This window comes from Mirounga leonina, unplaced genomic scaffold, assembly GCF_011800145.1.
Source record: "Mirounga leonina isolate KUSES-001 unplaced genomic scaffold, KU_Mleo_1.0 Mir_93, whole genome shotgun sequence".
Lineage (NCBI taxonomy): Eukaryota > Metazoa > Chordata > Mammalia > Carnivora > Phocidae > Mirounga > Mirounga leonina.
This window is the reverse complement of record NW_023270854.1, coordinates 36,040,049-36,064,648: the sequence shown is the minus strand read 5'-3', so window position 1 is coordinate 36,064,648 and position 24,600 is coordinate 36,040,049. Positions and strand designations below refer to the sequence as shown.

The following is a 24,600-nucleotide window of genomic DNA, read 5'->3' as shown; positions in this document are numbered from 1 at the left end:
TCAAAGGGATTAGGGATCCTAAGCAGTAGTTATAAAGCAGGACTTAACACATTCCCTGAACTTCACCCAGCCAGTTGATTACTCTTGGTGCGTTACCTACCTAACTTTTCAAGTGCCTAGTTTTTGCATTCTTCCCAGAGTTGTTATGACTCTGTTCTCGTTGTCTAATTTTGGACGATACAATTAGTGTTGCTTCTCAAAAAGAGTCTCAGTATAAAAAAACCAAAGTGCTAGAAATGAAAATGCAGTGCAGGAAATAGCTATCTGTATTTCTTGTACTGCTTTATTAGTTTGATTGAAAATCCCATTATTTTTATAACCTTTTCACATTCAAATTTATATATGAAATAGTTGTACTCATTTTCCGTGTCTTGAGCTTGCGTGCCATCTCTGTTGCCGAGTGCATTCTTAACTGGCAAGAGAAAGCACAAAAGCACGAAACCAACTAAACTTTACCGAGTCACTCAGCTGTAGAAGCCCATCTTTCTACAGCCATTTAATGTATTTGTGCCTGTGTCTTCCATTACATTTTTACTTCTAATGATAACTTGGTGGTCATGTTAGGGGATTTTAGCTTACCAGAAAAGTATATTGGGCCTAATAAGTGTTTTGTTAAATATTTGCTGTTTGGGCACTTAATTAAATATAGGAATAAGAGCATGTCAGATGCTAAAATAAAGTTTTGGAGTGATACTCATTCACCAAATTTTTGAGGACCCTCTATGGGCTAGCCCTGGACTGGGTGGTGATGACAGAGAGAAAGGGTAGTAATTCTTGACCATCAAGCAGTTCTTAATCTAATGACAGAGACAGGGAAATACGGTAAGTTGTTCCACAACTTCAAATAACTTATGTGTGAAATATACTAGTTTTTTCACATTTACTTTGCATACTTTTTTCTCGTCATGAGAATTTCAGTTGGCATATAAGCAAATAGGAAGTTGGTGCTATTGGCAGTAGAGAAAGGGGCTCTGAAGAGGCAGGCACTGTAGTCAGAGAGTTAATATCCTCACCAGTGTGGGAAGTAAAGAAAGCCCAAGTGAGGAGGGATTTTGCTAAAAGCAACAGTCTAAGAAGCTGCTGGGAATTGGCTATACGACCTGAAAGGATCTGCTATTTGAGGGAGGAAGTAGTTGTGGCCTGGTAACTTTGTATCATTAAGGTTGAAGGACCCAACACCTGATCAGCCATGGTATGCAAAGTTGAGTCATAAATTTGAATCCAGTAATCGTGAATTCCTCTATTGAGGAATTTTTGCTCAATAAAGCCCTCAGATTGGTGTAAACATGGTGGAAGTAGGCCGAGACCTGTGGGCACACAAGGAGGAGTTACCTTGTCTAGCCTGGGGTGTCAAGACAGGCTCTCCAGTAGAGAAGGATGGAGGCGATTAGTAGGAGCCAGCAGATGAAGATCGGAGAGCTCAGTGTGCTGAGAGCACAGGACATAGGAAATGTGGAGTGGTGGAAAATGCAGACACACATTAGAGTGAATGGATGGTTTAAAGTTTATGAATTAAGAGAGGTGATTTGGTTTGAAGTAATCCTGAACTTTATTAGCATCAAAACTACTGATATCTGACTTTTATTAATTTATTAATTTCTCTGTAGGATAAATTGTAATTTACTAACTGGTGTTTTCTTCTGTAAAGAAAAGAGTTGTTATTACCAACCTGAATGGTCACACTGCTCGAGTCAATTGCGTACAGTGGATTTGTAAACAAGACGGTTGTAAGTATTAATCTAGTTGTTAAAGCTGATCTCAGTTGTTTTCTGATAAAGTATTATTAGTCATTTTATCACTTGTGTTAATTTAACATTAGCTTATCTGATATTATGCAGTTGGAAAACAGAAGAAAAACAGTATGCCCAGTGAAATATCTGACCTGTACTTCATAGAACTAAACCATGGATAACATAGCAGTGCCTAGGATGAGGGTAGAGACAGCCCCTGACTCTGGCTAGACCCTCTTCATTGTCCACAGTTTTTGACTGAAAGCCTGTAAGCAGGGCCTGTGCTGGGGTGCAGGCTGGGATTCAGAGGATTTGGCTTGAGATCTATTTCTGCCACAGACAAGCTGTTGTGTTTTTAGGCAGAACATTGCATCTCTGTTCACCCCAGTTTACACCTTAGTAACACCTGAAAAGTAATGCTTGAACTTGGTCAGGTGACCTTAGAGGTTCACAACACCTGTGAGGTCAAAATTATTTTCAGAATAATACAAGAAGTTAGTCATAGTTTTCATTCTCATTCTGTCTCAAGTACACAGTGGCATACTGCAACAGATTGAGTACAGAAGCAGATAGGAAAATCCAGTTGTATTCTTTTTTTTTTTTTTTTTTAAAGATTTTATTTATTTATTTGACAGAGAGAGGCATAGCGAGAGAGGGAACACAAACGGGGAGTAGGAGAGGGAGAAGCAGGCTTCCCGCGGAGCAGGGAGCCCGATGTGGGGCTCGATCCCAGGACCCTGGGATCACAACCTGAGCTGAAGGCAGACGCTTAACGACTGAGTCACCCAGGTGCCCCGAAAATCCAGTTGTATTCTAATAAAGTCAGATGTTAAAGAGATGGGCAGAAATGTAAAACAGTGCCTCTCTTCTCATTAATTTTTTGTTTTGGGAAATATAGGGATTTCCCCCCCCAGGCCCCACAAATGTTATTTATGTTAACATGTGATGGGGTTCGTCATCATTTTTAAGTAAACTAATAAAAAAGTATTTTTCAAATTTCTGGTTTAACTTCTAATGTGGTTGATATTGGTACATATAGTCCATATAAACAAAAGCTTTTGGGGTTCTCAAAAAATTTTAAGAGTGTAAAGAAATCCTGATACCAAAAAAATTGAGGATTACTGGACTAGATTATCTCCAGGTCTCTTATCTCTAAGATTCTTTGATTCAGGAACTTTTAATTAACATATTACTTTTAGGTAGTGCTTCTGAAATCCTATGGAATTTCCTCAAATGTCTTATATATACTTACTGTGGTATTCTTATGGACTCTGAATTAATTTTATTTTCCTTTCCATAAACATTTATTGAGAGCCTTCTGAGCCGTATGCAAATGCAAAATTTTCTGAACGAGTAAGACTTTGCCATGACTTTATCTGTGACATTAAAAAAAAGTTTAATAAGCTACTTATTTCATTTCATAATGCAGGATTAGTCATGTTAGGTCAGTAAAAATCTTTAAATAGTAGAAAGAGTGGCTGTTGGTGCAGATATTAAAGCACAATTGTAATTATATTAATTGCCACCAAGTGACATCAAAGACTACTTGCATTTCTGTATAGGGATTTATTATAAAATATTAATTTGGGCTAGTATATTTTATCTTCCCTTTAAAAGTGAGGTTACATAAAATGAATTGCTTGTGTTTCACTGTAATCTATAACTATTATGTTTGGTTTCCTCTAAGATTAGGGCTCTATCACCAGATAATTAAGATGTTTTTTCTTAACCCAGGTATCAGTGAACATAACATTTTAATAATACCATTTCATATTTTCAGGGATGCCAGCCTGGCTCAGACAGCAGAGTATGTGACTCTTGATCTCAGGGTCATGAGTTCAAGCCCCATGTTGGGTGTGGAGCCTACTTAAAAAGATTTTTAAAAAAATACTATTTCATATTTTTAAAATTTAACACATTACTTTTATGTTCCTTATAGTAATTTCCAAAGTCATGTAGTTAAATGGCTTAATTTCTGTGATATATGAAGAAATTAAACCCCAATATCACAGCTGGCTGGCACTAGGGTTAGGACATGAACCTGGGACTTCTGACTATAAGTCCAATGTCCTTTAGACAATTCCCCACCGCTTCCCCTAAGGATCTAGCACATAGGCCAGAAGAAACAAACAAGTGGAAAATCCAAACCAAAATGATATTTGATTATTTCCACCCTCCTTTTGGTTGTTAATCCTTTTGTTATCAATAAGAAGTTGTAAATGGTTAAAAAAAACTACTTTGAAATATTTGTCTTATTTTAAAAATATGTTGTATACTTGGTAACAGCAGCTGACTATAATATCTCATATATGTTATTCCTGCCAAAAGTGTTTAGCCTGAATCTTACATGAGGAAACAACCAGATATATCCAGATTAGGAACATTCTGCAAAACAATTGTCTGGGACTCTCATTGTCACAAAAAAGGGGGACTGGGAAACTATTCTAGGTTAAAGGAGACTAAAAAGATATGACAACTAAATATGCAATGTGTGGTCCTTAGATTCAGAATTTTAAAAAGGTATAAAAGACATTACTGGGACAATTTGGGGCAATTTTAATGTGGACTGTATGTTACATTAATGATGCTGTGTCAACAATTAAAATTGTTGAATACAATAATTGTATTGTGGTAATGTTGGGGAATGGTCCAATTCTTAGAAGATATATGAAAAAGTGTTTTAACAGTCAGAGGTCCTGATATCTGCAACTTATTTTTAAATGGTTTGCCATAAACAAAGAGGTCTATGCATATACATATATAGAGAAAGTGAGATTTTAAGCAAATGTGGCAAAATGTTAACAGTTGGTGAGTCTAGGTAAGGGGTATATGAGTTTTCTTATATCTTTTCTATAGCTTTGAAAGTTCTCAGAATAGCTGGGAAAAAATAAAAATATTTATGGAAATAAAATTTTTTCCAGCTTCTTCTACTGAATTAGTTTCTGGAGGATCTGATAATCAAGTGATTCACTGGGAAATAGAGAATAATCAGGTGGGTAGACATGTTTATAGTTACAAGAAATAACTTATATCTGCTTTTATTTTCAGCTCTTTTCTTCATATCAGCTGTGTTCTTTTATGAAGTTGCTTCATTCTTATCAGTAATCCAGATCCTGTATGTTCTGTACTTCACATGCCCTGTACCCTTTCCTCTAATATTTGTTCTCATATTCATATGCTGTCATTCATTTCTGTGAATTTCCCGTCTCTTTGGAATAGTTTCCAACTGTACTTACAGGGGCCATTTGTGCTCTTTTCAGTGATAGCAAAAATTAACAGTGCTCGTGTTCATAGGACAGCTGTTACCACATGGGTATAGATTTACATAATTCTAAGTAATGTTATAATATGCACTGCTGACTATGGATGGATCTCTACTGATGGACACGAGGTTGTTTCTAGTTGTAAGCGAAGATTAAAAGCGTGTTAGACATTTGAACATCTGTCATGCAGAAGATGAAGAGGCAGAATCTTGTTTATGATTCATGTACATGGTTTTGATGGCAAAATGTACTTGAATAGCTAAAGTACAAGGGTAGCTCCGTAGATGTGTGCTCTGACTTGCTGTATGACAACCATGGTGCTGTGAGTTCAGTAGAGTTTGAAGAGGTGGCCTTTGAGTTGGGTCTTAAAGTGTGGGATGGTTTCCTTGGGAGGAATTTAAGGGGCGAGAATTCCTGGTAGGAAAAATGGCATGGATAAAAAAGCTCAGGTGGTAAAGGAGACCACCTGCTCAGCAGTATCCAGTCTTAACCGAAGCCTAAGATGTCTTTAGGGCAGGGTTTTCTAAAGTTTGTTCAGAGAATTACTCATCTTTCAAGAAGTTATGTGAAAAAAGGAATCTATGGGCAATCAAGGTTGGGAAATAACTTTGGTGTATATATCTAAGGTATATATCCTATACCTTCTTTAGAGAGTCCCAGTGCACCATGAGTGTAGTGAAATCCCTGCAGAGTTCTGACATGGACGAACATTGAATATCTTCATTTAACTAGCATTTTCCAAATTTCTTTCAAGTTTGAATTTTTTTTTTTTTTTCCTTTTAAATCGCTTAGCATTCCTTATAACTCTGAACACCATAGTTTTGGAAATGTTCCTAGGTAATTCATTGTAGGCAGTAATATTAAGTACATACAATAGGAGAAGATTGTGTGGCAATGTGAATATCAGCTTTAAGAGTTTGTTCTTTATTAGCAGGCTTTTGGAAGTCATTGGTAATTTCTAAGCAGAACAATATGAGTGTCAAAAGAAGATTAATCTGACAGCAGTGTGCCAAATTAGAGTAGGAAAAAATATGAAGAAAGCAGTGTGGGGTGTGTTTTTGAAGGGAAGATGATTTTGACATTGACTAGTTATCAAAGGAGTGGGAGCTGGTGTTAGGGGAGTGAGTAATTAAAAGTAGTGGGATTCTGTTTTCAGGCTCTGAGAGAAAGGTGCTTCTACAAAGAAAAATAGGGAAGTAGGAAGAAATATGTGGAATTTACTTACAGACATGTCATTTGAATTGCTGGCCAGACGTCCAGACTTGTCCTCAGAAAGAGGGCGGATGTGGAGGTGGGGATTTTGGAAGTACCTAGACTTGAATAAGAGCAAAGAGGAGTGTAACAAACTTAAGTCGTGTTTGGACCGATCTTGGCAGAGGAATCCAGAGAATGATTTGAGCACTCATTTTTGAGATTTTGAGGTGATACTTGCAAAACTCTTTCCTCAGTGTTGCCTCATGCTTCTGTCAGTAGGGAGGACTGAGCAAGTATCTGAAGGCAGACAGCAAACTTAGAGGCCAGAAGAGAATGTGAAGCCAGACAGAGGAGGACAGCAGGAGGGTAAAAGGCGTAAAGGGATGAAGGGAATAAGAGGATTTAGGGGAAGGGTCCACACATGGAAACCTTAGAGGCTTACGGGTTCCTTTCCATATGCATTCCCATGTACACAGGAGCTCAACGCACACTTCTGATAAAAGGAAATAATTCTAAGCTGGTATAATGAGAGGTTTGAGTCTCTGACGATCGAGCTTTTTTTTTTTTTTTTAAGATTATTTATTTATTTATTTATTTAACAGAGATAGCATAAGTAGGCAGAGCGGCAGACGGAGAGGGAGAAGCAGGCTCTCTGCCAAGCAGGGAGCCCGATGCAGGGCTCGATCCCAGGACTCTGGGATCATGACCTGAACTGAAGGCAGCCGCTTAACCAACTGAGCCACCCAGGCGCCCCTCGAGCATTGTTTTTTAACAAGCTGGTGAACTTGAGAGGTTTCTTCTGTTTGAGTTTTTAAAATTCTCTGATGGTTGATATATCACCCTGCTTAAAAATGTAAAGTGAGTACTTTAAATAGATTTAATCTTTTAGGGAGTAATGATAGAGACTCATGTGAAAAAAGTTTAAATACAGGAAAGTGTAAAGAAGGAAAATTAAGTGCAAAACAGAGTTAACATCCTAATGAACGTTGTTCTAGCTCTCTATTTTGTGTGTCTGATTATACATAAAAGAGATTATACTGTAGTTGAGTTTTTAAAAATGATTTTTCGAAGAAGCCAAAGGTCAATGATTACAGGAAGTTAGTGTACAGATCCTAATACATAACTATTAATCATCTTGAGTGGCAGAGTTTTGCTTAATTGTGAAAACAACTGAGCAGGCATTTAAGGGGCCCCTCTATTTCAGTAGACAGCAAATCATAGAAGACACTTCTCAAAGGACATGGTGGAATCTCACACATTTCGAACTCCAAAAAGTATACCTAAAATAGCAGAAATGATACCATAGTGAATAATTTTGCATGGCAGGCAGGTAGACTTGATTAAACAAGTGGGATTTCCTAGTTCTGTTTGCCATTTTTTTCATTCTCTAACTGTACCTGATTCAGGCAAGTATCATGCGTGTATGCTAAAAGTACTTGGTAAAAGTTTGATAGAGAATAGAATATACCCAATTCCAATGTATAATCTCACATAGTATCACCAAAAAAAAAATTAACTTCACAGTGAAAAAACTTGGCAGACACTACCTCTACTAGGATACCAAGGTTAACATCACTAAAATTGGGACTGAGTGATATCATGTGCTTCCTGACATAATGCATGCGGATAGTAATGATGTTAAAATGTATATCCAGAATCTAATCATGAGGAAATATCACACTAATCCAAAAGAAGGAACATCCACAAAGCTGGCTGTAGTCTTCAAAAATGTCAATGTTGTGGTTGTCATTCTATGTTGTCTTTTTATTGGGTACAGTGTGTGTCTACAATAATTTAATCAGTTTCGTATTAGGAATTTAAGGTTAATTGCAATTTTTCACTGTTATAAAGAGTGTGTGATGAATGTCTTTCTACATTTGCCTTTTATTGTTACACTAGTGCGGTTAGCATCTCAGAGTAGATTCTTAGATGGGAAATTGCTGTGTCAAAGGCTGTTCACGTTCGTGTGTCCTGTGTTCAGACGAACTTCTCTGAAGTTTACATTCTCTTCAACTTGAAAGGTTGTATTCTGGGTCACGCATTTTAACTGTACCTTTAATTCTGTGATTTTAGTTAGATAAAGATGAACGGTTAATTCCTTTTTTATCACGTTTTTGTCAACTCTTTCTGATGTAGCTTTTAAAAGCAGTCCATCTCCAAGGCCATGAAGGACCTGTTTATGCAGTACATGCTCTTTACCAGAGGAGGGCATCGGATGTTGAATTACATACACTGATAGTTTCTGCAGCTTCTGATTCTACCGTTCGAATCTGGTCTAAAAAGGGTTCAGAAGGTAGGTTTAGAGACATTATAATCTATATGAAATAGTAATTGTCAAATGAGTGACAGGAGAACATACATAACCATTTTTTTTTTCAGTGTTTTAAGTCATTTTGTTCTCTGTAATGTTAAAGGTTGATAATTTAAATTCACATGGTCATTGGGGGCTCAGGATTGACCTCTTTCATCCCCTCCTGCACCCAGGGCTGTGATGATGCTACCCAGCCTTTCTGGGTGGATAAGCTCAGAGTTAGTTGTTCATGGTGTTTTTTATTACTTCTTAGTAACGTGCCTTCAGACCTTGAACTTTGAAAATGGATTCACTCTGGCTCTCTGCTTATCTTATTTGCCTAATACTGATGGTGAGTATCTTGCTAAGTATACATTAAAACAGCAATATATTTTTATATCTCCATATAACCAGAACCTAAAAGAAACATTAGGTCTTAATTTTGTATCTAAATGTTTTCATGAAACAAGTTGAAACATGGATAATACACTTTTAAAAAAAAATGAAGTATGGTTGACAAAATGTTACATTAGACAATAGTTTCGGGTGTACAACATAGTGATTCTACTACTCTGTACCTTATGCTATGCTCACCAGAAGTGTACTTTTTGTTTTCAGTATTCAAATGATTTTTGTATAGAACATAAAATTAAGGGAAAGTGTTAAGAATTTTGATAGCTGTTGAAAATTTAAGTGACTTAATATGTACTTGGGATTGATACTGCTATTTATCAAATATATTATCAACATCTGTAGATCTAATTTGGGAAAATTAACCCTTTGAAGGTGAAGGTCTAGGATAAGTTGAAAAAATACTGAAGATGTCCCCTATGAACATTTCTGTGAGGATGAGAGCCTCTTTACATCCTGCATAATAACCATTTGCCCAAGACCACTTAAAATTTCCCAACAAAGTTTTCCCCTTTGCTATGAAACCCACCTGTCTATACCTTTAATTATCCTCCACAAAGTTGATGGCCAGTGGGAGTCGGTCCATCTCTGCCACCTCAGTTAGAGGACATACCTGGAGGAGAGAGGCAGGCCTGCAAGCCCCTAGCCTCCGATGCCCTCCACAGCAGGAACTGCAACTCCACCGTTTCATGTGATATTCCCACTTTGTGTGAGGGCTCCCCAGTAGGAGGAACTCATACATCCTGGCTTTATTTATTTATTTTTTAATTAAAAAAAAATTTTTTTTAAAGATTTTATTTATTTATTTGACAGAGAGAGCGAGAGCAGGAACACAAGCAGGGGGAACGGGAGAGGGAGAAGCAGGCTTCCTGCCGAGCAGGGAGCCCGATGTGGGACTCGATCCCAGGACCCCAGGATCATGAGCTGAGCCGAAGGCAGACGCTTAATGACTGAGCCACCCAGGCGCCCCACATCCTGGCTTTATTACGAAGAATTTAGTTTCTTCCCATCCACATTGAGGCCAAGTGACTGGAGTTTTATTTTTTACTTGATTTAAAGTGAGGAAATCTTTGAAAAACACACTTATGTTTACATTTACTTAGAAAAAGAGTCCTTATTTTATCTGCTGTTCTTTGGTAATGTCAATTTTTTATAGCCTCATCTTTCATAGCGTTTTAACTATGTATTTAACGACCTTTTTTTTTACAAATTGATGTATAAGTGACATATTAGTTTTAAGTGTACAACATCATGATTTGATATTTGTATATATTGAGAAATGATCACCACAGTAAGTCTGATTAATGTCCCTGAGCATACGTAGTTACAGAATTTTTTTTCCTTGTGATGAGAACTTTTAAGATCTACTGTCTTAGCAACTTTCAATTATGCAATAATTACATGCCCTTTTACTTTGTTCTCTACTGGCTTCATGAATTTGGTTTTACTGTTGAATTCTCAAACAAAATGTAAGATGCTTGAAGTGACAAACATACCCTTAAATCTTTGTGCAGTAGCCATGATGCTGGGCTCATAGCTCTTATATTTTCTTACTCAGTTGGGTTAACAACTTTTTGGATTAATCTTCTGGTTGACTTGGTGAAATGTTTTTTATGTTGTTCTTTTCACCACTACTTCTATCATAAATGATATAGGATGGAGGGAAGGACTCTCAGTCATTCTTTGCTAAGTAACCATTTAATAGAACATTTTAGAGTGTTAATTTTATTCCTATAGACATTTATTGAGCACTTTCAATGTATTTGTTCAGGGTGTGGAAAGTAGAAGCCTGGGTTCTTTACCCAGTGCTTAGAATCCAGCATTGGTGATAATCATAACATGTGATAGAATATTTACAGTAAGGCCTCTTTTTATCCTTCCAGTACCAATATTAGCATGTGGCGGTGATGATTGCAAAATTCACTTATTCGTTCAAAGAGATGACCAGGTAATTAATGATTTCATAGAATTATGTTCTGCTTAATTACATATCATAATACTATTTCCAGATGGTAGAATTTTAAGCAATATTCTGATCTAAACCAAAATAGTCCAATAGGAGAATCTTTTTTGACATCCTCTCTTAGACAATTTTCCACTTTGTTTGAACACCAAGTAAGTGCTGTCTTGGCCACCTAGTCCAGAGTTGTTAGGTAGGAAACAGGTCGTTGGATGGGGGAAGGACAGGAGGAATGTTGTAGTAGTGGATTTTTTTTTTTTTTTTTTTTTTTGTAGATTTTAAATAAACTATATCTATGGTGAAATTTCCCTGGTAGTGTTTATTTGTCCTTCTGAGCTTTACCTACACGTTGAGTGGTTAAATTACAGGAGGGAAGTTCCAGAAAAGATGTAGTTTAACTTTAGGTTTATTTATTTAATAATAGAGATGCTTGTTTCTTTGCATTCTATAAGAAAGTTTAAAATGGTTGTGAATGTCCAACCACCCAACTTTTCTCTATAGAACAGCACATGTCATTTTATCCTGTAAACATTTAGAGTATTTATTTGTCTATAGATACTATATTACCTACTCACATGAGTTAGATGATTATAAGATTTTTATTCCCAAATGAGAGCTCTATCTTATGTCTGACCAGAGTGTTCCCAATTTAAAACCAAACAAAAAACAGTGCATTAGGACTGCCTGTAACCCCAAATGAAATCACTGATACACATGAAAATATTAAATTCTTACATCAAGCCCGGTGATTTTTGTTATCTTACTAGTTTCAGAAAGTGCTTTTGCTCTGTGGACACGAGGATTGGATAAGAGGCGTGGAATGGGCAACCTTTGGTCAGTATGAAATCTTGCTGAAGTACATATGATGGGGCAAGTGTGTGGAACTTCCAGGAAAGCAGCCTCTTATGTGTTCATTTAATGTTTTCTTTGTATGTAACAGTTTTCTATTGTTTCTATTAGAAAAGAGAATTCTTACCCCTTTGTTAACTATTAATTGGGGTGGTAGAGGATGAAACTAGTTGATGTTTTAAAGAGGACACTAGCTATTACACGTGAAGACATTCTTGAATTCTTTGTAGAATTTTGTGGACTGTGTATAAGAATGCTGCACATTGTAACCATTTATTAGCGTTGTATGTATATTTGCCAATGTTACTAAAAAAGAATATAGGTTAAATGAATGAAGGGTAGGGAAACAAAGTCTCATTTTTCCAGGAAATCTAGAGATCAGCATATTGTAGAGGAGAAAGTCCTATACCTAAATTTAAGAATATAATGTTTAAAAGATAATAACATTTTTTGTTTTATTAGGTAGAGATCTTTTCCTAGCAAGCTGTTCACAAGATTGCCTGATACGAATATGGAGGCTATATATAAAATCAACATCTTTAGAAACTCAAGACGATGATAATATAAAACTGAAGGAAAATACTTTTACAATAGAAAAAGAAAGTGAGTAATAATGAAAATATTTGATGTAGCAGCTTCCTAGTTCATTCATTTATCTGTTTCACTATACACCTACGTGAAGGTTAGTTTTTCAGAAGTATCTGTTGCCTACCTGAAACTGATACTATGCATTTTTTTAATAAAGGTTATATTTGAGGATAAGTTATTTTTCATATATGAAACTTACTTTTTCTAACCATATTAGTAAGATTTTTAAAAATTGCTGAAAATGTCCAATGTTTTCTCAGTAAATTAATTTATAAAATGATGCCAAATTTGCAGCTTTAGCATAGGAAGATCTAAAGGAATAAAGAGAATTATCCATACCTTTACTTAAATAAGAGACAAGCCAAAGCACTACACTTGAGTGGTATATGTAATTCTGATTTTCTTACTGTCTGGAATCAGAACAGTACCTCTGCATGGTAGATCCTGCTGGAATGTTGTATTTGAAGGAAATACTTTTGAGTGTTCACCTAAATTATAAAGTTAGCCCTCAGTGAGCATTGTTCACCTAGGAATACTCTTCTTTCTTATTACTTTAATTGGTTTTAAAGCCGACTAGAGTTGAGATTTTGGTAACATAGTTTTATAGGGAGAACCAGGAAATCTTTAACCAGCATGTTATGAGTAGCTAGTTATTCCCAAATATGAAATTTTTGTGACATTTTTATTATTTTATTTGAAAGGTTACGATACTGATTTGATCTCTATTTCTACATTTTTTTTTAAAAGATTTTATTTATTTGACAGAGAGAGACACAGCGAGAGAGGGAACACAAGCAGGGGGAGTGGGAGAGGGAGAAGCAGGCTTCCCGCCAAGCAGGGAGCCCGACGCGGGGCTTGATCCCAGGACCCTGGGATCGTGACCTGAGCCGAAGGCAGATGTTTAACGACTGAGCCGCCCAGGAGCCCCTATTTCCACATTTATCTTGTTTTTTTTAAAAAATGGTATTTAGGCTATTGCATGTTGATAATGAGTGCGGATAGGAGGCTTCAAGGAGCCTGACATGTCTGGCTTTGCTTTTTAATTGGAATATAACAGTAGCTGTTCCAGAAAACTTTTAAAATTGAACATATTCCTTAGTATGTGTTTATGATTAGATAGAGAAAAATTTATATATCTTTAGGACTTTTTTCTCCGTAATTTTGAACAATGGATAAAATTATGTTCTGATTTTTGAAAGGGAGTATGTAATTGTACAACTTGGTTATGAAAATTCTTTTTAGAAGAGCTTTGAAAAAAGAAAATGTCATTGTTTTTGTTATAGGTATTAAAATAGCATTTGCAGTTACTCTGGAGACTGTGCTGGCTGGTCATGAAAACTGGGTAAATGCAGTTCATTGGCAGCCTTCATTCTACAAAGGTAGGAAAAAAAAAATACACATATCCCTCATTTCACTTAAATCTCACGTATAGAATTTTAAGCTGACCAAATGAAGTGGAGGGTTTTTTTGATTAAAAATCTCAAATAGGTACATCTGGCTGGCTCAGTCAGTAGAGCATGCAACTCTTGATCTCAGGGTTATAAATTTGGGCCCCATGTTGAGTGTAGAGATTACTTAAAGTCTTAAAAAAAAGTTAAAAAAAAATAAATAAGAATTTCAAATATAAGACATTTTTAAGTTGGCAAAGTATAATACTGCAGCTGCTGGACATGTTCTGCTGGACACTCAATTCCATTGAAACTTACACTCCTGAGTGGGAAAAGTGTGACTGATGCTGTGATGCTGAAACCACCACACCCCTTTTAACTCTCTTTGAAAGGTTTCATCTAATCATTATGGGATTTAAGAGAAATTGACTTTTAAGCCAACTTCAATTTCACTGGAACCTTTACCCCCTACAAATAGAAAGTTGGTGTAATACTGGGATACAACATTTATGAAAAAACAAGACTTTCTTCCTCTTTCTTTTGCCCTCAATCTTCATTTATGGAGTGATGGTTGCATGCTGAGGCTGGTGCTGCAGTGTAGAGCTGAACAAGGCACAAATCTCACATTCTTCCTCTAGCCCCTTCCCCAGGGCAAGAATAGAAAAGATCAATAATGAATACTCAGGTAATCAGTATTCATCTATTATTGATATTATGCCATATTTGTTGCAGTTAAAAAAGAAAAAAGATATTACTGGTATTGAGGGACCTCTGTGTATTCTTTCCTGAACTCTTTCCCCTCCATTCTTCCCTTAGGGCAACTACAGGACTGAATTTACTGCATATCATTCCCATGAGCGTTTTTTATACTTCTGCTACATCTTTACATAGCCACAAACAGTATTGCTTTACAGCTGTTAAAACTTGATATCAATATGTATTCTCTTACAACTTGCCTTTTTAGTTAACATGTTTTGGAGATGTATCCATGTTGATTCATGTAGCTCTAATTTATTTTTATTGAAGAATAATATTCCATTGTCTAAATATACCACAAGTCATTCATCTAGTCTTCTAATGGTAGACCTCTGTGGTATTTCCAAAAATTTTGCTATTGTAATGCTGCAAGTGAATGTTCTTGCGGTACCCATGTCATGTTTTTCTAGTGCAGTACCCATGTCATGTTTTTCTAGTACAATCTAAAAACATAATGCTTGTTGGTCACTTTAAGGCATTAGCTTTTATTCTTTAGATGGTGTTCTTCAGCAGCCGATGCGATTGTTGTCTGCCTCAATGGATAAAACCATGATTCTCTGGGCTCCAGATGAAGAGTCAGGAGTTTGGCTAGAACAGGTAAAAATGTGAATATTTAAGGAACAGAAAATTGGGTTTGATAACCAATATTTAACCCTCAAGTTTATATTCCTGGAGCTGCAGCTGTTAACTCTTTATGTATGCTAAATAAGAGGGAATGTTACAATCTATGGACTCTCTGATTCCTACTGTGAAAAGCGTGGAATATTGATTATAAATTATTTTCTTTTATTGCATAGGTTCGAGTAGGTGAAGTAGGTGGAAATACTCTGGGATTTTATGATTGCCAGTTCAATGAAGATGGTTCCATGATCATCGCTCATGCTTTCCATGGTGCATTGCATCTTTGGAAACAGAATGCGGCGAACCCGGTAAGAGAAGCGTTTTTAAATAAAGCATTTGTAGGGGCACCTGGGTGGCTCAGTCGGTTAAGCGTCTGCCTTCGGCTCGGGTCATGATCCCATCGGGCCCCACATCGGGCTTTCTGCTCGTCGGACAGCCTGCTTCTCCCTCTCCCTCTGCCTGCCTCTCTGCCTACTTGTACTCTCTATCTCTGTCAAATAAATAAATAAAATCTTTAGAAAAATAAATAAATAAAGCATTTGTAATCAAATAGAGTGAAATGAAACCTAGGTAAACTATGTTACATACTTATAATACTCTGCAGAAACATAGTAGAGGTGTTTAAGTTCAAATGACATCACTTCTTACTATGGATATTATACTGTAGTTATACTGAGTAGGGAACTTATGCTTTTCTTAGATTAAAAGTATTCATTTGTCCAGCATTGTTGAGGTTTTGAAATTTGCACATAGGTAAACTTTCTACATAAGTGAACTTTAAGCTGTATAAATTTTAAGCTCTGCCTTTAAGTTCTATAAATTTTTTTGATGGGAGTGTTTCCTAAAATGTTTACTTTCCCTGTCTTCTTAAAGGAGATAACGTAATTTGGTCTTTCCTTGGACAGTTGGGTACTCCATAGGTAATTACTGATGAATGACTGACAAAAGGGCAGTAGGACTACCTGTTATTTTGTGAGGGAATATATTAATGCTCTCAGGGCTGTTCATAAGTGTAATTTTAAATGGTCCTCTAAATACTGGGTTCTTCTACATCTTTTTTTGTAGTTGTTAATCTCTTATCTTCCTGTAGTCATGTAGCTGCCTCTCAACATTATTCCACTCTTACTTTCTAATTTGCTTTTGATCTGCTTCTTTGGGTTTGGGGAAATGAAATTGCAGGAACAGCAGCTAAGAGCACAGGCCTTGGAGTGAGGCCACCTGGTTCAGACCCTGGCCCCAGCATTTTCTAGCTCTGTGACCTCGAGGACATTGCCTAACCTCTGTCTCAGGTTCCTCCTCTGTGAAATGTGGATAGAAATAGCACCTACTCAAAGGGTTTCTGTGATGCTTCAGTGAGTTCATATTTGTACGGTATGAAAAACTGGGCCTGGTACATATGGGATAGTATATTCATGTATTTTAAATCAAGTAAATAAAGAAATAAGAGCATTGAGTGAAATGTGAGTCAATAGATTCTGAATGTGCATCTCATGGCTTCCTTTATAAAGTAAAAATTCACGGCTTTGCATAACCTTTAGTTGGTGGGCTTTGTAATAGTTATGTTATATATAAGGATTTGACTTCTCAATGCATGGAATGATTTACTTTTTCCCTTATGTTTTCCATTTGGTGTTGACCTTCAAGATTGTTTCTATTAGTATGGAATCAGACCTATACATACAGAGAACAAACTGATGGTTTCCGGAGAGGAAAGAGGATGTAGGGTTGGGCCAAGTAGCTGAAGGGGAGTGGGAGGTACAGACTTCCAGTTACAGAATGAATAAGTCGTGGGAAGAAAAAATACAGCATAAGGAATATAGTCAGTGGTATTGTAATAGTGTTTATGGGGACAGGTGGTAACTACACTAGTGGGAGCATAGCATAATGTATAGATACGTTGAATCACTATATTGTACACCTGAAACTAATATAACATTGTGTGTCAACTGTACAAACATACCAAGAAACAAAAGGATTATTTCTACTATGAAATGAGCCAGGGAATCATCAGCTAAGGCCCTTTTTTTTTTTTTTTGATTTTTTAATTCGAGAGAGTATGCGCATGTGCGTGGGTGGGGGAAGGGCAGAGGGAGAAAATCCCAGCAGACTCCTCGCTGAGCATGAAGCCCGATGTGGGGACTCAGTCCCACGACCCTGAGATCATGACCTGAACCAAAATCAAGAGTTGGGGGATGCTTAACTGACTGAGCCACTCAGGTGCCCCTAAGGCACTTTTAGATAAGATATATTTTAGGATAAATTTTGTTCTTAACTCAGAGTTAAGAGCCTTTGAGCCATATTTTAGCTTTAGTGTTTGAGAGCCTTCATAGAAAAAAAGCATCAGATGAGGAAAAAGAAACTCAAACCAGAAGATAGAATTCAAGGAACTTTATTTGTGCTTATAATTTGGCTTCAGATTTATAATAGCTGCTTACCAGGTATTTAAGGTGACTTTATACATTTTATTTTTTTAAAGAAGTTTTAGGTTCACAAAAAAATTGAGCAGAAAGTACAGAGTTCCCATTTACCCTCTGCCCCCACACATGCACAGCCTCCCATACCAGAGTGGCACATTTGTTACAATTGGGGCTGATTTTAAAAACAAATACTGTATGTTAGGACTATTACAGTGGAAAACTGTACTGAGAGTCCAAAAGTGCTGCTCTTTGTTCAGAACTTTTTGGGAACTCCCATTAGTGCTAACTTTAGAATCAATTTTTATGTCACAGAAGAAATTAGCACTTCTTAGTCACAACCTTTTAATTTTTTTGACTAGAAAATAATATAGCTTAGTTTAATCACTGACTGTATTCATCATACTTGGCTTTGAGTGACCTTTTAGCTATTTATACAAATTTACTTTTACTCTAAAGATTGTTTTACCACTACTTAGGTTGTTCAAAAGATGCTTGTAGATGAGACACATGACATTTTCTATATTTCATCGTCTCTTTGTTCGCATGGTTGCTGGTACGAGCTTCCTCAGGATGTGGGTATGCTGGGTTTGATTCATCCTCTGTTCTCTATATCTGTAGCTCCTTTTACTTGATAAAGAAAGCCATCGGGACTCCTGGGTGGTGCAGTTGGTGAAGCATCCGACTCTTGGTTTCGGCTCAGGTTGTGATCTCAGGGTGTGAGATCAAGCCCCGCGTTGGGCTCTGTGCTGAGTAGAGTCTGCTTGAGATTCTTTCTCCCTCTCCCTTTGCCCCTCCCGCTGGTGCACTCTCTTTCCCTCTCTGTCTCCCTAAAATAAATGAATCTTTAAAAAAAAAAAAACCAATCAGGCACATACTCAGAATCTACTGACTCATTTCACATAATACTCTTTATTATGTAGTTTAACAGAAAAATACATAATGCCTAGTATGGCATTGTTCTGGGTGCTTTACAAATAAAAATTCATTCAATTCTCATAACAACCGTACAAGCTTGGTAACTCTTTTACAGAAGAGTTCTTTGAGGCAGAGAAAAGTTAAATAGTGTTTGGCTTCTAGGAGGCATTCAGTAAATGCTGAACAGAGGGGAATTTCCCAGGGTTACTGCTTTAAAGGATGCAACACATATTTGAATGTTTAAGTTCTAATATGCTTGATTGGAAAACCTATCCTTTTATTTTAGGATTCTATTATTTTAAGATCTCATCTTGTTTTTTTAGCTTTTTACCTTGCTGGGGGAATGGGGGCATCAGTCTTTTCCATCATTAGCCCTGAGGGCAGAAGGCATTATCATGATTAGACTTAATTCTGAGTAGTAGTCATCTCTGATTATTTTGATGTGTAATGAGTATGTTCATTGCAGAGAGAGTGGACTCCAGAGATTGTTATTTCAGGACACTTTGATGGTGTCCAAGACCTAATGTGGGATCCAGAAGGAGAGTTTATCATCACTGTTGGTACTGACCAGACAACTCGACTTTTTGCTCCGTGGAAGAGAAAAGACCAATCACAGGTACAATGTCTTCCTACTTGACTGACATTTTTTTAAAAAACATCCTTTAGCATGTGAAAAGTGGGGCAACATTGTTAACCACTATGAAAATGCAAGTGAAAACAATGACACGGTGCCTCTGCACACTGTAGAGTGGCCCAAGTGAGAAGTACTGACAGTAAGGAGCGGAGCTAAGGATGCTGAGTGGCCGGGTTTTCATATGTTGCCAGTATGAGTGCAAAATGATACAGCAGTTAATGAAAACAGTTCAGTATTTTCTTAAAAACTTAGACATACGTATACTCTTTACATTTCAGACAATTTAAGTGTTAGTTGTTTTCAAAGTGTATTTACTTGCGTTCTACATAAAATTTCACTTATTCCTTGTAATTTTAGGTTTAATTCATTAGGAAACACTGTCAAGTCTGCAGTAAAAGCAAATTTCTAAAGTCATGTAGTATTAGGTAATAGTGATTGAGGGCAATTTTTGTTCAATAAACTTTTCAGTCTTGGACCTGAGCCCAAAAAATTACAACCGAACTTTACCACTGGCAAGCCATTGAACTGTGCTATGTGGTAGAGAAAGCTTGTATACTCAGCTTTAATTTCTGACAAAAATTCTTGGAACTGACTGTGGGTCAGTCCTTGAAAATGAGTGAAATCTGCCACTACTTCAGTAGCAGTGGTAGATTCAAATTATGGAGTTGAGGGCATTGGGAGCAACACTGCAGTCCATTAAAAAACAAAGCACGTGATTTGCAGTGCGTTTCTTTGGCTCTTTGTGATTTATTACCTGTACAGCTCAGCTGTTGTTTATTAGTCATTCCTTAAAAAAATGGATAAATTGAACTTCACCAAAATGTAAAATTTCTGCTTTTTGAAAGACACTGTCAGGAAAATGAGAAGACAGGTCACAAACTGGGAGAAAGTATTTACCAAGCACATCTCTAGTAAGGGATTGATATCCAGGGTATATAAAGAACATCTCAGAACTGAGTAATAGGAAAACAAACAATCCTGTAAAAAAATGGGCAAAAGATTTGAACAGATACTTCTCCAGAGAAGATACAAGGAAATAAGGACAGGAAAAGATTCTCAACCCCACCAGTCATTAGGGAAATACAAAGTAAAGCTACAGTGAGATACCATTACACACCTATCAAAATGACTAAAGTAAAAGAGTGTACCAAGTGTTGATGAAGGGGCAGGCCGCTGACACTCTTGTACCCTGCTGGTGGGATTGTGAAATGTATAACCTCTTTGGGAAATAGTTTGGCAGTTTCTTAAAAATTTAAATATGCATCTTTGATATCATGCAGCCATTTTACTTATAGGTAGTATTTACCCAAGAAAAATAGAAGCCCATGTCCGTGCAAAGACTTGTACAGAAATGTTCACAACTGCTTTTTCAGTAAAAGACAAAAAGTGGAAATAATCTAAATGTCTATCAGTACGTGAATGGATCAACAAGCTTATGTATATGTGTATATATACATGTATCTATATATATAGCTGTACAAGGGAATACTACTCAGTAACAAAAAGGATTGAATTATCACTAAACACAACACGGATGAATATGCTCTGTGGTCATATTTCCATGGCATAATAAATGATTTTGCATCTGATATTTTGCTTGTTGAAAAGAATTTGGTTTTTGAAATGTATGATCATTTTTTGTTTATCCTATTTTAATACCCAGGTGACTTGGCATGAAATTGCCAGGCCTCAGATACATGGATATGACCTGAAATGTTTGGCAATGATTAGTCGGTTTCAGTTTGTATCTGGAGCAGATGAAAAAGTTCTTCGAGTATTTTCTGCACCTCGGAATTTTGTGGAAAATTTTTGTGCCATTACGGGCCAATCACTGGATCTTGTGCTTTGTAATGTGAGTATTCCTCTAATGTTTCGACTAAATCCATGTACTTCATTTAAAAAATTTTTTTTGCTTAGGCCTGTAAATGGAGCTCATGGGTAAAAGGAAGTCAAATCATGTTATTATTGGTTTGACAAACTTTTGTGCACATTGTGACGTGCAATAATTTAAATGTTAAAACCAGAAATTTTTTTACACACTGTAAAGAATAGCAGTGTTAAATCAAGGCAGGAATACCATGTATTATCACTGTGTTAGGTGCCTACAGTAAAACAATATATAATAGGTTATTTTTTTTTTTTAAGATTTCATTTATTTATTAGAGAACGCACAAACAGGGGAGTGGCAGGGAGAGGGAGAAGCATGCTCCCTGCTGAGCAGAGAGCTGATGTGGGGCTCGATCCCAGGACCCTGGGATCATGACCTGAGCTGGAAGGCAGACATTTAGCTACCTGAGCCACTAAGGCACCCCTAGATAGGTCATATTTTCAAGGAGATTTCCATGTAGCTGTAGGTTAGAGGTAGGGAGCAGTGGAACCGAAGTACTTGGAATTACTGGATGAGACCAATGATTTATTTGGTGGCTAAAGATAATTTGATTGGTATAAATTGTGGGGTATAAGCAGATTATTGGCACTTCAAATGGCACTCTGTAAAAATTTTTTTAAATATTGAGTAATTTAAATATGTTTAATGAAAATACTGTGTGCCTTTTTAGGAAACAGTGGTGTTTGCATGGGCATCATTAGGCACGTGCTTGGGAGACTCTTGGAAGTAGAGCCCTGGGCATGCCATTTTCAGCCCACTTTTTGCTAGAAACCAGACGAGTGCTCTCTCTGTCACACTTTGAAACTCACAGAGCTGTTAGGGTTTGACAAGCTCGTGGATGAGAAGATAGCCGACTTTATGGATTGGGTGTAGAGGGTTGGGGGTTAACTGCAGCCTGTCTTTGCAGAGTGATTGCTTAGCATTCCATCTGTTGGTTTAAAAGAAAATGGAAGTGTAGGTAGATATCCACACAATGTGGTCTTTAAATTGTTCCTCTGCATTTATGAGCATGATATTTTTGTGTGCCTGAGGTAATAGTAACTTTTAGTGTTTGAAACATGTATCATACTTTTTATTCCAGCAAGACAGTGATCTTCCAGAAGGAGCTACTGTCCCTGCTTTGGGGTTATCAAATAAAGCTGTCTTTCAGGGTAAGGCTTTAAGTGTCCAAAAGTTTTGAACCCATAGTGGTTTTTAAGACCTAGTTACACACTTGGATAACATGTACCTCATGTTCATTACTGATTTTTTTAATAATTTTTTTAAGATTGGGGCTCCTGGGTGGCTCAGTCGTTAAGCGTCTGCCTTCGGCTCAGGTCATGATCCCAAGGTCCTGGGATCGAGCCCCGCATCGGGCTTCCTGCTCAGCGGGAAGCCTGCTTCTCCCTCTTTCACTCCACCTGCTTGTGTTCCCCCTCTCGCTGTCTCTCTTTGTCAAATAAATAAATAAAATAATTTTTTTAAGATTTATGTATTTATTTTAGAGAAGGGGGAGGGGCAGAGGGAGAAGGACAGAGAATCTCAAGCAGACTCCTTGCTGAGTGCAGAGCCCGAAGTATGGCTCGATCCCTACAGCCCAAGTCAATACCAAGAGTCGGCCGCTTAATCGACTGTGCCACCTAAATGCCTCCAATTTTTTTTTTTTAAATCACAATACATGCATCTGCTTCCTCCATCAGACATTTCATGCTAAGTACTCTGTCCATACGCAGACCCTGAAATTGGTGCGGCTTTCACAGAGTGTGTTTCATGGAGCACTGCCACCACACATGCTAATATGGCTAGCCTGAAGAATTTGTCTGATTGTTTTAAGTTTGGGAAACGTCAGGTCAAAGAAAAGGGAAGGAATCTTTATGGAATTGACTGGTGCTTCAAGGAGCACATTTGGTAAATACTGGAGTAGCGGAAATAGCCTTGGCTTTGGAATCACGTTGATGCGTCTTTGAAGTACAGTCAGTAGTTTGAGGTGCCACTGCTTTCTGATGGTCTTAATATTGGGATGTGCATAGGACATATACATATGAGGACTGATTGATGATGTTGATGTGTTTCTTTTAAACTAGGAGATACAGCTTCTCAGCCTTCTGATGAAGAGGAACTGTTAACTAGCACTAGTTTCGAGTATCAACCAGTGGCCTTTCACCCCTCCATCCTTACAGGTAAGAAATGGTAAAAAAGTGGTTTAACAGAGTCATTAGTACACATAGTATGGTACCTGTTACTCTTGACCTAAATAAGTGCTATGGAATTCACTTATTTGCATGAAAATAGAAAAAATAATTGCAATGCTATACATTTATTGTAGAACCTCCCACTGAGGATCATCTTTTGCAGAATACTTTATGGCCTGAAGTTCAAAAACTGTAAGTTAAAGTTAAGCTCTTTGATCTGATTCTGTCATAACTTGTGATTTTTTTTTTCTCACCACAATTTGATTTTCTCGTTTGCTTTCCTTTTACCTACATTGTCCCCTCCCATCTAAAAATCTTTAGTGGCCTTCCTAAGGGGCAAGAAAAGCTTCACATAGATTTTTATATTACTATGCATTCTATTTACTGGATTTGTTTATTGGTCTTCATATTTAAAGTAGAGAGACATAACATATTTCTTTTACTTTTTCAAAAGGACTTCTAAGATTTATTATTCTGTTGTTTTTGTTTTTTTCCCTTTTATGGTTCTCCATCAAAACCTTTTCTGGATTTATTGTTTGTTGTACTGGGTGGCTGGGGGTGAAAACTCGTATTTTAATCTAATTGTTTGAATAAGTTGTATCACTTTTAGGAAGCTGGCATTTTCCCCAGTCTCTTTTTTTTTCCCTAAATGTTTGCCTAGACAGAAATGTAATGTCCCTAAAAGAATTGTATGTTAGAGAGATTGATGTTCTTTTCACATTTGAAAACTGCAGCCTGAGAATAGGTGCATATACTAATATAGGGATCATGCATTTTTTTTTCTTTTTAAATTTTAGATATGGACATGGTTATGAAATATTTTGTGTTGCTTGTAGCAATTCAAAGGCCCTGCTTGCCTCAGCATGTAAGGTAGGGAATTTTACTTTTTTATTCTATTTGTTCACATGTTACTTGAGTCATCAGACTCTTAAAAGTTGTGGTGATGGAGACGGAACACTCCGTGAAAGGTCACTGGGGCCTGCTTTTTTCTGAATCTTGTTTTCTCAGTCTTGTTTCCCTTCTGTCCCTTCATAAGCCTGCAACTGAGGGGCGCCTGGCTGGCTCAGTCAGTAGAGCATGTGACTCTTGATCTCAGGATTGTGAGTTCAAGCCCCACGTTGGGTGTAGAGCTTACTTAAAAATAGATAAAATTAAAAAAAAAAAAAAGCCTGCAGTTGGATTTTAAATCTGTTTCAGCCATATCCTTTTGTTCTTAAATACTTGGTTTGAGTTGATTTATTTAATCAGGTATTTTAAAATGACCTCAAAATGCGATAAATTGAAATAATTAGGAGTCCTGAAGACAAGGGGAATGAGAAGGTGAAACCCAGAGCGTGCTCCGTTCCATCTGACACTTTGTCCAGGAACAGATGTCGTACTGACCAGAGTGAATGGACTCCCTCAGCCCATGCCATGGTGAGGCAGGGTGGAGGCTGGCTTACTAGCATGCGGAATAGTGTTCTTCAAGCTTTTGCTTGGGGGAATGATCTCAAACTCACAATTCAGTGTTTATCCATATTCTGTG

The 24,600-nt window shown here is 37.1% G+C and overlaps 1 protein-coding gene across 2 annotated transcripts in view; it reads left to right on the top strand.

The window, feature by feature from the left end:
* Positions 1-24,600, top strand: part of ELP2 (elongator acetyltransferase complex subunit 2) — a 47,942-nt gene that overhangs the window by 821 nt on the left and 22,521 nt on the right. The window contains exons 2-17 of one of the 2 annotated variants that reach the window (XM_034995722.1): positions 1,649-1,724; positions 4,652-4,722; positions 8,324-8,480; positions 8,752-8,829; positions 10,772-10,836; positions 11,616-11,682; positions 12,160-12,300; positions 13,569-13,664; positions 14,926-15,026; positions 15,227-15,358; positions 18,849-18,998; positions 20,680-20,868; positions 21,986-22,055; positions 22,968-23,063; positions 23,210-23,267; positions 23,873-23,945. In XM_034995722.1, coding sequence (XP_034851613.1) covers positions 1,649-1,724; positions 4,652-4,722; positions 8,324-8,480; positions 8,752-8,829; positions 10,772-10,836; positions 11,616-11,682; positions 12,160-12,300; positions 13,569-13,664; positions 14,926-15,026; positions 15,227-15,358; positions 18,849-18,998; positions 20,680-20,868; positions 21,986-22,055; positions 22,968-23,063; positions 23,210-23,267; positions 23,873-23,945 — 1,620 coding nt within the window. Of the gene's footprint in view, positions 1-1,648; positions 1,728-4,651; positions 4,723-8,323; positions 8,481-8,751; positions 8,830-10,771; positions 10,837-11,615; positions 11,683-12,159; positions 12,301-13,568; positions 13,665-14,925; positions 15,027-15,226; positions 15,359-18,848; positions 18,999-20,679; positions 20,869-21,985; positions 22,056-22,967; positions 23,064-23,209; positions 23,268-23,872; positions 23,946-24,600 lie in introns of both variants that reach the window. The other variant, XM_034995723.1, reaches the window with a different exon arrangement.